The 12,740-nt window shown below is 36.1% G+C and overlaps 1 protein-coding gene across 1 annotated transcript in view; it reads left to right on the top strand.

The window, feature by feature from the left end:
* Nucleotides 1–12,740, top strand: part of LOC150077234 (clathrin light chain-like) — a 66,132-nt gene that overhangs the window by 39,223 nt on the left and 14,169 nt on the right. The window contains exon 3 of the mRNA XM_090386947.1: nucleotides 10,954–11,089. Within this exon, the coding sequence (XP_090243073.1) occupies nucleotides 10,954–11,089 (136 nt within the window). The remainder of the gene's footprint in view (nucleotides 1–10,953; nucleotides 11,090–12,740) is intronic.

Here is a 12,740-nt window from a genome sequence, read left to right as displayed (position 1 = left end):
GGTAGACTACGACGTCACTTACAAGCTGCAAAAATAGCTGTTGAGGAAGCAAAACAGTGGACAGTTTTGCAGTTTGAAGAGGGATAAAAAAATTTTTCGGAATCCCTACCAAATTTATTATGTTATAGGTTCTTTTTAATAGTATGTGTATCTATAGATTCTGCGAAAGAAGCTTTTCCAAATTAAAATTAATTTAAAATTACTTTGGCTCATCAATGGGCCGGACTAGATTATCAAATCTAGCTATATATATTGAAAACGAATATGCCAGTAAAATTAATTTTGATGATTGACAAATCTCTCCATACTGTTGGGAAATAATGAAAAAACATACAGGACTAACAGTCAAAAGCCTTCCCCAGACAAGATGGAGAATTTAATTCCTATTTTTGTGCCTTCATTTCGGCACAAAAATAGGAATTATAATTTAATAAAACATAAATTTAATAATTTATTTAATAAATAATAATCAATATATAATGAATAATAAATAGCCACCATCAATAGTGGCTATTTATTATTTATTAAACAATTTTTATCATGCTATTCATCAGCAGAAGACAAAGGCTCAAATATTATATTCTTTTAATTATTATTAAGTGCATTTTCAAATTAAAAAAAAAAATTTAAATTATTTTAAATAATTTTTTGAAAATATTTATACTAATTATTTAGTCTATCAAAATTTAAAAAATTTTTTTTCTTAAAAAACATGTCTATCACTAAGACAAATTCTCAACTTGGTTATAAATAAACCTGCTGCAGAAAAGGCTCTTTGTGACTCAATAGAAGTTAATGGTGGATTTCAGTGAAATAATTAATTATGCATTAATTATGCTGTTAGTTGAGAAACACAATCTAAGGAAGTGCATCCAGTTGACATAGATGGACAGTGCAATATTGAGTCAGTTTGGTGGTGTGACTTAAGCACTGGGAGGGCAAAAATGAGGGTAGGAGTTTTTTTATAGGCCTAATGATTCTGAAGAGTACAATGAACTATACAGAGAAATAGTGGGACAGTAAATCAGATTGTCTCAATGGGGAAATTTTAATTTCCCAGATATTGACTGGAACTTGTGGTCGGTCACTTGTACTAGCAAGACTTTTGTGGATTTTATTGGATGATTGTTTTCTACAGCAATATGTTCAGGAGGAAAGCAGGATGAATAATACTCTTGATCTGATTATCATCAGTGATTATTCATGCATTAAGAATTTACAGATAAAGGAACCACTCGGTCGGCAGTGATCACAATGTACTGATGTGGGATTTACTTAAAGTTGTCACTACAATCAGAGGTAAAGGGAAAGGTTTTTGCTTTCATAAAGGTGACTACAGTTGTCAGTTTTTAAATTATATACAGTGGGCCAACCGATGATGTTACCAACAACAAATTCTAAATGGAAAGCATTCAAGGAATTAATTTTGGAAGCTACTAGGCTATTCCTACAAACTAAAAAATACTGTTCAAGGTTTAGGCCTATATGGATGTCAGATGAGCTAATAAGACCCGTGGAAGAGAAGAAAAATACATGGGATGCATAAAAATTATCAGGAGACACAAAAGCCTATGGTAGATATAAGCTGGTCTGTAATCAAGTCCAAAGGAGGTTAAGCAAAAAAAGCCAGATTGAGAAGTCATTGGCAAATTATGCAAAGAAAAACATCAACGACTTCTTTACTTATGTAAATTCTAGAAGGAAGGGGATGAATCAGATTGGTCCACTCGATATTGATGGTTCGATTGTTGATGATTCTGCTCAGGTAGCCGACAAACTGAACGAGTATTTTGCATCTACATTCACACATGAGGATTTCTATAGGGAAATGGAGGCCAGAAGCTTATCAAACTGTAATAGGGAGCTAAATGATTTTGTAATGACTGAGAGCAAAGTGGAGGAGAAATTGTTGAAGTTAAACAAAAGAAAGGCACCTGGAGTGGATGGGATCTATCCAGTTATATTAAAGGAGGAGGCAAAGGAAGTAAACAAATCCTTAACCATAGTTATGAGAACATCCTTGGATTCAGGGGAGGTCCCCAGTTTGCACATCCCCAGTCTGTGGGATTGTGCAAATGTATCTCCAATTCACAAAGGGGATCAAAGGGCAACACGAGTAATTACAGACCTGTTAGTTGCGGGGAAAATAATGGAGTCACTGATTAAAGAAGCATTGCAGGATCATCTAGACCAGTAGTGGACAAACTATGGGACACAATCCACAGAGGGGTCGTGGGATAAGATAAATTAAATGGGTCTTGGCAGTTTTTAAATAAAATTAGTCTGCACATAAAAGCTAAAAAACCTGTTGTTAAAATTATTTTTTTCAATTCTGTAGCTGTAGAGACCTTACTACTTGAACGAAGTCTGAGATACGAATGAACGCTATTTCCACTCTGTTTTTTAGGGTTGTTTCAAGTGTGATGCAGGCGTTTTTTTTACTTATTGTCCTTAAGAGTAATATGCCCTAATGTGCTTACTGGCTATGGACACACAGAAAGTAGCTGACTAATGTGACTTCTCAGTATGTATTAATACTTCTCAGCACTACTCAATTGCTGAAACGTAATCCCTTTGGCTCTTAATTCGGGCTTCCTACAGCAAAAATTTCTGAAATTGCCTGAAGGCCAGAGAATATGAGGTGGCAGTAAATAGAAAGTTTGTTGTGTGCATGCTTTATTCTGCTTCCTAATTATTAATATTAATAGCCATATGGTGTAAGGAAGCCTGAAGCTTATTCTGCATCAGAAAAAAAAATTCCAGAGTTACCCTGAAAAAGAGAGAGAAGTAGAAAGGAATCACTAAGAAAGAGAAGAATGATTATATCCAGCTCAGGACCCTGGGTTTTCCAAGCCCATACTCACCAGATGCAAGCCCTTGGGCTTAATTCAGTGCTTTCATGTCAACTTTTTTTTTTTTTTTATGTGAACCCCAAACATGAGAGGTATTAGAACCTATAGTACTTAGTACCGTGCTTAGATTGAAGGTTGAGAAGACGAAAGAAGATATTTGTTGACATTGGACTTGAACTTCTGTAGATTGTAATTTTCAGAAAATACGTATGAAGGAAGGTTGTTCCAGAAAACGGCAGTTGAATGAATAAATGTAGAAGATGAAAAGTTGGTTCTGTGGGTTTGAAGTTGAACAGTAAATGGATGATGGCTGGTGGCAGCACGTGTTTGGACTGTTTTGAAAGAGAGAGCGGGAATTATAGAAGCCAATTCAGAACAGTGCCCATGGAAGTATCTGTAGAAGAGGCATGCAGCAGAAACAGTACATCTATGAGAAAGCGAGTGGAGAGACTCTGTTAGAGATGAATCATTAATTAAGCTAACTGCCCTCTTCTGAATGGAATCAAGAAGCCTGAGAGAGAGAGAGAGAGAGAGAGAGAGGGGGGGGGGCACCACCCCAGATGTGGGAACAATATTCCACGGCAGGGCAGATTTGCGATTTATACAGAGTGAGCAGCTGTTTGGAAGAAAAGTAACGCCGAGAGTGAAAGAGAAAACCAAGTTTTTTAGATGCAAAGGAAGCAATGTTTGTAATGTGCTTGTGCCAACAGAGATTAGAAGTCAGGGTAATCCCCAAAAGAGATATCATTTTGCCTAGAAATCGGAGTGTCACTAAAGATAAGCATAGGAGCAGAAGAATCCTTTTTGCAAGATATAAGACAAGACTGAGTTTTAGAAGGGTTGAAATCAACTAAGTTGTCTTTGCCCCACTGGAGAATTACCCGAAGATCGGCATTTAAGGAATTGGTAGCAGATTTTCGAGAAGTTGAAGCTGATTGAGCAGGACAAGGTTTCTCAAAATGGAAAGTGGAATGCAATGTGCTATCATCGGCAAAACTATGGATAGGATTTCCAGTCAACGGAAGAAGGTCATTAATATTCAAGAGGAAAAGAGTGGGGGAAAGAACTGAACCTTGAGGGACACTGGCATTAGTGGAGAAGTTAGAAGACAGAGAGCCATCTACCATCACCCTCAGTGAGTGATCAGAGAGAAAACTGGATAACCAGTTACTACAAACAGTTGGCAAACCATAAGATGGAAGCTTGTTTAGAAGACCTTTTATGCCAAACATGATCGAAAGCCTTTGAGATGTCAAGAGCAAGTACTTGTGTTTCACCGAACCATTGTATTAGTTTTTTATTGAATTACTTTACATTGAATTAGTCCATAAATGGGTAACATAAGCCAGAATATCACCAGTGGATCAACACTGACGGATACTGGCGATCTTTGATCAGACGGAAGGTTTCTAGGTAGTTTAAGAGCTGGCGGTTAATTGATTTCTCCATTACTTTAGAAAGAGTAGAATTAATTGCAATGGGATGATAATTGGATGGGAGGGATTTGTCACCCTTTTTAGGAACTGGCTGGATATGAGCAAATTTCCAAGCAGAAGGAAAAACACCTTTTGGAATAAGAAAGTGAAAAAAGGCGGCAAAGAATAGGAGTAAGTTTAGGAGCACAAGTTTTGAGAACAAGTGGAGAAATACCACCAGGACCTGGAGCTTTCTTAGCATCAAGATTCATCAAAATCCTTCTGATATCCTTTTGACGGAAGACCACAGGAGGCATTGAATGGAGTGTGTTGGGAATGGTGGGAGGTGTTTTACCAAGATCATTAATACATGAGCTGGAAGAAAAATGGGATGCTAGCAGGTCAACTTTATCCTTGGCTGAAGTGGCAACAGAACCATCTGGTTTGGACAGAGGTGAGAGCAGAGATGGGCAAAAGTTGCGGCCAATAGCTTTGGCAAGAGACCAGAATGCTCGGCTACCATTAGGGCAAGAAGTAAGTTTTCTACTCTTAGCCGGTTCAAACTGTAGTGTGGACTGATTAATAACTGCTTTACAATTGTTGCAAGCTTTGGTGTAGGCAGAAAATGAAACTGAAGAATTAGAAACGAGCCAATTACGATATGCAACATTCTTCTCTTGAACAGCCTTAGCACATTTATTGGAAAACCAAGGTTTAGATAAAGGACGAGATTTTAAAGTGGAGTGTGGGATAAAGGATTCCATTCCTGCAAGAATAATTTCACTGACACGATCTGAGCAAACATTGACATCAGAAGTTTTGAAACAGTAATCTGACCAAGGGAAAAAATAAAAGTCTCGCAGGTCATCCCGTTTTGCATTCTTGTAATGCCAAACAACACGAGGTTGGGAATAGCCATGAGATAAAGGTTCCATTTGAGAAGAGACAATCACCAAGTTGTGATCTGAAGTGCCTAAAGGACCTCTCACTTCGACAGTGTACTTAGAAGGGTTGTTTGGGAGAAAAAGATCAAGCGTATTGGCTGTATGATTAGGATTGTCCGGTATTCTTGTAGGTAAATGAACAATCTGTGCTAGGTCATTAGTAATTGCAAAAGCCTCAGCATCCCGACCTGCTGGGTCGGTGTGACTAGAAAACGGAAGCCAGCTGGAGTTGTGAACATTAAAATCACCAAGGAAAATTACCTCACTGTTAGGAAAGTTGGACTGGAGAAAGTAAAGTTGCAACGAGAGGAAGTCAGAGCTCCAAGTGATTAGTGAAGTTGGGAGAACGGTAGAGACAACAGATGAATTTGACACAATGAGGTAGAGAGATTTTAAGCCAGAGAAGATCAAAGAGAGGAGATTCCAAATTGCCAAGTCTCTGACAGGGAATATCTGAACGGACATATGCACAAGTACCACCTTTGAGGTGAAAGGAATCATACAGCGAATAATTTGGGCATCTGAGTTGAATCAACCGATAACTGAGATCCTGTCAGAAAAAGTACATGGGGTTTGGCAGACTGTAAGTGGAAATGGACATCGTTGAGATTAGAATTGAGACCACGTATATTTGTGAAATGAATTAGAAAGTGTTGGGTGGTTTAGATCATTTTGCAGATAAGCTTGCTCTATTAGTTTGACAATTCATGGTGTATTCAATAGTAAGAAAAAGTGAGTGGGACATGCTGTATGAAGTAATGAAATTTTTGGATATGACGTACACATAAGAATATACCCAGATCCTTCACATAACGTGGCCTCGACAATGCTCCCCCCATACACACTACTCGGACTCCCTCCAGTCACTATCTGGCAGAGTAGAGGTAGTAAGATTATACACTAGCTGATCTGGAAGCCTCCTAGATAGTTACCAATAGGTTCGGTCCGGCGTACTAACTAGCAGCTGGCCTGCAAACACCATTTTAGAGCTGTACCCTCGAAATGTAAGGAATATTGGATCTCGCCACGACGTTCATCATAACCTCAAAAGTCATCAATCATACTGCATGATGGAAGAGATAGGGAAGGGTTGACCGGAACTTAGCTCTAGAGACTAAACATGGGTTCCACCACTCCAATAAGCAAAGTGGTGGTATTTCACCGGTTGATGAGAGTCATCTAGCACCTAGTACTGCCTGGTAACATAGAGGGGCGGTGTTCCTCCATGTGGTGTGGGCGTCAAACCTGGGTGGTCACCCACAATGTACTTGTGCATGGAGGTTATACCCAGGATTACTAACAGTCCCACCATTGTGAAAGTGCAAGCAGAGGATTTGGCTGTCACAGACCATCTGGACTTTGTCGAAATTGGGTCCACTTGATTTGAGTGTCACCCGAATATCAGTTCCATCAGCGTTTTAGACTCACAGGTAGCAAGTACAGCTTGTCTGGCATATCTGAGAGAATGTCTGTGACAACCTCAAGGACCCAACTTGGATGCGTTTTTCATTCTTTTGCTACTTTTTATATTATCATCATTTTTAAGAAGAAAAAAAATTCATATTTTTATATATTTTACCGTGGACAATTGGGTAATCAGAAAAAAAATGGTCAGAGTGATGAAAATAATGTTGCTACAGCTACTTCAGAAGCTGAAAGGGTAAGAAATGTATCATGTGAAAATTTGGACACTAATGTTATTTCAAGTGTAGTGCAACCACCAATTTCTGGTAGGGTGCCATACGAGGTTTGAAATCTTTCATGAAGAAACATGTGGCAGTTCCTTGTAAAGCTTGAAGAACATAGTTGGAAGTTTCATGTTTAATAGGAAAAAAATTGAAATTGCATACTGTTACTGAATCTCATGTTCTGCCTGCTACAATAAAAATGATTTCAATTATGCATGAAGAAAATTACAGCAACGATTTAAATACCTTTCCTCTGTTCAGATACAGTCTCGCGGCGTATTACAATTATTGCGGACAACATAAAATTCAGTTTATTAAATCGATTGAAAGTCCAATTTTTGTAATACAGTTAGATGAATTCATAGATATTTAAAACCTTGCTCAACTTATTGTATATGTGAGATACTGCTACAAGAGAGATATTTTAGAAAATTTTTTTATTTTGCGAAGCTTTGGAAGGAAGAATGACAGTTGAAGATTTTTGATGTTGTATTTTCTTTTAAACAAATAATCTAATGTGAAACAACTGCTTTGTGATTTGTACTGATGGTGCATATTAACAGGATAAAATAAAGGTTTAAAAGGTAAAGTAAAGGAAATTGCTCCAAATATAGTTTGAATCATTGCACATAAGGAAGCATTAGTAGCAATGGAAATGCAAACTGATTTGTGCAAAATTGAAAGATGTGATAATTGTGATCAACTTTATTAAAAAGTAGAAGCTTAAATAGACTTTACAGTGTTTTGTAATGAAATGGGATGATACTTGTTTGTTTATTGTTTTTATCAAATAAAAATGAGAACCTTTCCCAATTGTTTACAAATCAAAAATGGCTTGGAAAACTTATATATATTTGAAAAACTTCATGATTTAAATTTAAGTCTTCAAGGACAGGGAACAAATATATTAATACTCAGTGATAAAATAGAAACTTTCAAAGGGAAGCTTTGGAAAACTGTATTTGAGTGTAATTAATACTGAAACGTTCCTACGCTTTTTTGATTTTGTTATAATACTGACTTTTTACAATTTAGGGATATCATACCACCCACCTAACAATGCTAATTAACAATTTTTTTTCAAACAATTTAATGTATCTCCAGAAACAGTTGTATTGGATTAGTGATCCCTTTGCTTTTGAAATTTCTTCATGCCCTGAATTTACCATTCAGCAAAAGCAATAAGTGCTTCTTTCAAGACAGTTTGTGAAAAATTTTGGCTTTCTCTTCAAGACGAGTATCCAGAATTATCGAAAATGGCAATACAAACATTGCTACCTTTTGTGTCTACATATTTATGTGAGATTGGTTTCTCAAAATTAACAGCTATAAAAACAAAAAAAAAAGCATTCCAGACTTGATCCAGAATATGACATGAGATTAGTAATTTCAAACATTGTGCCAAATATGGACCAAATGTTATCGGTTGGTTATTCAAGCTTGGCCTTCTCATTAATTGTTTTGTTCATTTTTTATTGTTTTGTAATCTTAATTTAAGAATTTGATTTGTTGTTTTTGCTGTATTCAATTAAAATATTGAATAATTATTTTGATGTGTAAATTAAAATGTAAACAATTTTTTTATTCCTTTCTCAGTACTCGAATAAAATTTTATACTACATAATTTATAAAATGCCATTTTTATTCTAAAAATCTGGTTATCCTACATCGGGGTTCACATCAATTTTATATTTAATGCGAAATAAGTTTGCACACCACTGAATCAAGAGACCAGTAATAATTCAGACAGCATGGGTTTGTTAAGGAGGAGTCTTGTATGGCCAATTTGATTGGATACTATGATGTGATTACAAAGGAACTGGATGAAAAAAATAATTTTGATATCATATGCTTGGATGTCAGGAAAGCTTTTGATACTGTTGCACATAGAAGACAAATTGGAGCAGTATGGCATTAAGGGCAAGTTACTGTTTTGCTGCTATGCATAAATGATTGGTTTCATGGGAGAAGAGAGTGGTAATCAATGGACACTGCTCTTCATGGACTAACGCTATTAGTGGAGTTTCCCATGGTTTGATGTTGGGCCCATTGTTGTTTTCTGTATTTATCAGTGATATTGATGAAGGTATATCAGGCTTAATTTCAAAGTTTGCAGATGATACAAAGGTTGGCAGGGTTGTTAATGATAATTAACAACTCTGCCTCCTCATTAACAAAGGTTGTTAATGATAGTATGCAACAGGATAGGAAATAGTTGGGCAGATGGGCTGAGAAGAAGTGGCAATTGAAGTGTAACATTGACAAATGCAAAGTACTGCATATGGGTACCAGTAACCCCAGAGTAATGTATGAACTATGTGCTATGAACTCAGGTTAGTAGAGAATTAAAAAGACCTGAGGGTAATTGTGCAGCAGATATGAAGTTTTCAGGACAGTGCAGACAGTCTGCCAGAGCAGCTCATTGGGGTCTAGTCAATGATATACAGGAACTTTGCTAAAAGGAATAAGGAGGAAATTATCTGATCGTACAAGGTTAGGCCAAATCTTGAGTTATGCATAGAGATCTGGAGGCCTCATTTTAGGAAGAATGTAGAGTTGCTTGGATGTGTACAGAGACGGGCAACGAGATTGGGGAACAAAGGGGTCTTCTTAACAAGAAAGGTTAAAGTTCTGAAAATTGCAGTGTCTGGAGACTAGGCACCTGCAAGGTAAAGTGATTGAGACGTATAAGGCTTTGAATAGTTTGAGCAATCTCAGTGCTGATGGGATTCTTCCTCTTGTTCAGATTGCAAACTTCGGGGAAGCATAAATTCAAATTGAGGAAAGACAGTTGCAGAATAGATGTACAGAAATTTGCCTTTAGCCAGCGAGTGGTTGATTGTTGGAACAAACTTCCATCTGTTGTTGAAGTTTATAGGTTAAATAGATTCAAGGAAGAACTAGACCAAATTTTGGAGTGAATGGATAGGTGAAATGGGAAGTTTTGTTTTTTTTTTTTTTTTTGGTTGATGCCCTATAAGCTTGCTTGCTTTCTTGCATCAGATGCTAATGTTATGTATGGTCAATCAGGTTGTCTGATAACAATTAAACTAATTTTTTTCCCCTTGCACTAATGTTAAAAGCTTATGATGCATATTATATTATATATGAATATCTTTTTAATGTTTTTTATCATATAATAATGCTACATACAAAGAATTTCTAAACTATTTTTATAGTTTAAAAAAGTTTTGGTAATGAAATTGGTCACACTTTTTTTTTTTTGTAACCTTGATCTTGAGAAATTTGTAATAGTATTAGTAGAGGCATATGATGCAAGAAAGCAAGCTTATACAGCATCAGCCAAAAAAAAAAAACTCTTCCCATTCCACCCATCTATTCACTCACTCTAATGTTTGTCCAGTTCTGCCTTGAATTTATTTAAGCAGTCAACTTGCACAATGACAGATGGAAGTTTGTTCCAGCGATCAACCACCTGCATGTGCATATTTCTGCACATCCATTCTACAACTGTCTTTCCTCAAATTGAATTTGTCCCCTGAAGTGCGTTTGAGTTTATACCCGTGTGGTAATTTTCATTGTATTCCAAATGCAGTAATTGTTGAGATTGTAGATATATCTACAGATATAAGCTAACAAATATAATTGTTATTTTTATTTGTTCCTTGTGGTTTGTCTTATGTCCATCTTCTTTAGTCGTAGATTTGTTATATCTGTTTTGTGATATTTCATATTATTTTGGCCTGGACATTAATGGGTGCCGGTCTAAATTTAACATTTATTAGCTTATTAATTTGGCTTTATTTGCCCTATATCTGATATTTCAAAAATTTTATACATAATTTCCTACCTACTATCTTCATTTTTCTCTTGTATGAGTTATCCAGTTCTTTTCTTTTTTTTTTTTGTTGTTCTGCCATTTATCTTTTTTTGTCTAATTTACATTTCTTTTATATATATCTATGTATATAAACTTCAGTTTTTTTCTTAGTTTAATTAGTAGTAATTTAATATTAGAGGAAAATTGTGTGGAATCTATATTTAAATCAAAATCAAACAGACTTATGTTATCTCTGTGTATATTTATACATAGGCTTTTCAAGTAAATGGACCTATTGATGATTTGGCATCTGTTGAAGTCTCTAATAGTAGACCAATTGTTACAAGAGAGGAACCAGAAAAGATTAGGAAGTGGCGAGAAGAACAACAAAAACGTTTGCAGCAAAAAGGTATAATAACATGCAAAATCTTTCTCTCTGCCTCCTTGTTGGCTTGTTTTGATTATCCCTTCTGGGAATTAATACAAGGGCTGTCCTGTTAAGAATGAGATATATATATATATATATATATATATATATATATATATATATATCCCCCCCCCCCCACAAGATATCTTTGTTTATTAACCATCCATATTTTAATGGTCTTTTCAAAGTAGTCCTAATTTGATGCAGTGCACTTACTCCAATGTTTCTGTCATTCTTTCAAAAACATGGTGGAAGCCATTTTTTGACATGCGTTTGAGAATTGCCTCTGATGTCTTTACAACTTCTTCTGATGCTGTAAACATTTTCCTTGCAGCTCCTTTAATTTTGAAAATAATTTAAAAAAATCACAGGGTGTAAGGCCAGGGGCCAATTTGATATTAATGCTAGCTAAGTACTCAATGACATTATGAGTAGTGTGAAGTCTTGCATTGTCATGATGCAGCATCTACCCACCTGTGTTACAGTTGTGGTCGTTTGTGACGAATGTGATCCCGCAAAGTGTGCAGTACAATTCTGTAGTAAGGTTCTGTGACAGGTGTATGACATGGCAAAATATGCTGATAAACCAAAAAAAAAAAAAAAAAATGACCATAGCCTTTACTGCAGAAGCCACAACTTTTTTTTTTTGTGTTGGCAACGACAACTTCCAAACAGTTTTGTTGCTTACTCTCTGGGTTGAAATGATGAAGCCATCTCATATGCTGTTATCACCTTGTGCAGAACCTGACCAACCTCTGTTAACCATCCATTGCAGCTCCATGTGAACTTGCTGTTGCTCAGGTGTGAGTAGTCTTGGAGCCCACTTTGCACAAACGTCATATGGAAGTGGTTATGGAGAATACTGTGCATGCGTGCTTCCTATGATATTCTCAACAACTCTGCCAGTTGCCACTGTTATACGATCTTCTCATGATTACAGAAGCAGTGTTTATGGTTTCTGTGGTGACAGCAGTGGTTGGAGCTCTGGTACTGTTGATCTTTGATTGAATCATGTCCATCTTTAATCATTCTAAACCACTTAAGAGCTGTGCTTTTTGGGGCATATATTCATCATAAGTCTCTCTTAATATTTCATATATGCTTTAGTTATTGAGTATGGCCCTCATGGGCCTTGAATACATTAATAACCATCCGGAGGACACTTCTACAAGTTTTTGTTTTCTTGAGTTGGAAATAAAAAATTTGAGAGCAGCATGCTGTTCCTTGTGTGTCATGTCCATTGTTATTTAGGAAAAACTGAACAGGTATAAACTTGACCGGAGAGCCAAGGCACACCATGTGCAAAAGTCAACTTTTGCACATGGTGCAAAACACTTGCTATATGATGAAGCTAGGTTTGGTTGGAAATTCCACAGCCCAGCTAGAAATAGCAAGCAGTATGGTTGTTCAGGAAAAATGACATTCTTTATTGAACAGCTCCCTGAAATTTTCCCCTGAAAAATCAGAATTTTTTCTCCTGTGTTAAAGTTAAATTTCTCAGATTATCTTAAATTAAAAATGACTGCTGACAACTTTAAAGAATAAACACTTTTCTGTATATAAATAGTTTTTAAACTTTAAATTGTATGTATGCCTTATTTTAACTAAAAGTTACCAAGTAATTAGGAATAAG

The sequence above is a fragment of the Mastigoproctus giganteus genome, chromosome 12 (assembly GCF_048544385.1).
Source record: "Mastigoproctus giganteus isolate SK-2022 chromosome 12, ASM4854438v1, whole genome shotgun sequence".
NCBI lineage: Eukaryota > Metazoa > Arthropoda > Arachnida > Uropygi > Thelyphonidae > Mastigoproctus > Mastigoproctus giganteus.
Note: the sequence above shows the minus strand (reverse complement) of the source record. Positions and strands in the feature narration are given on the sequence as shown.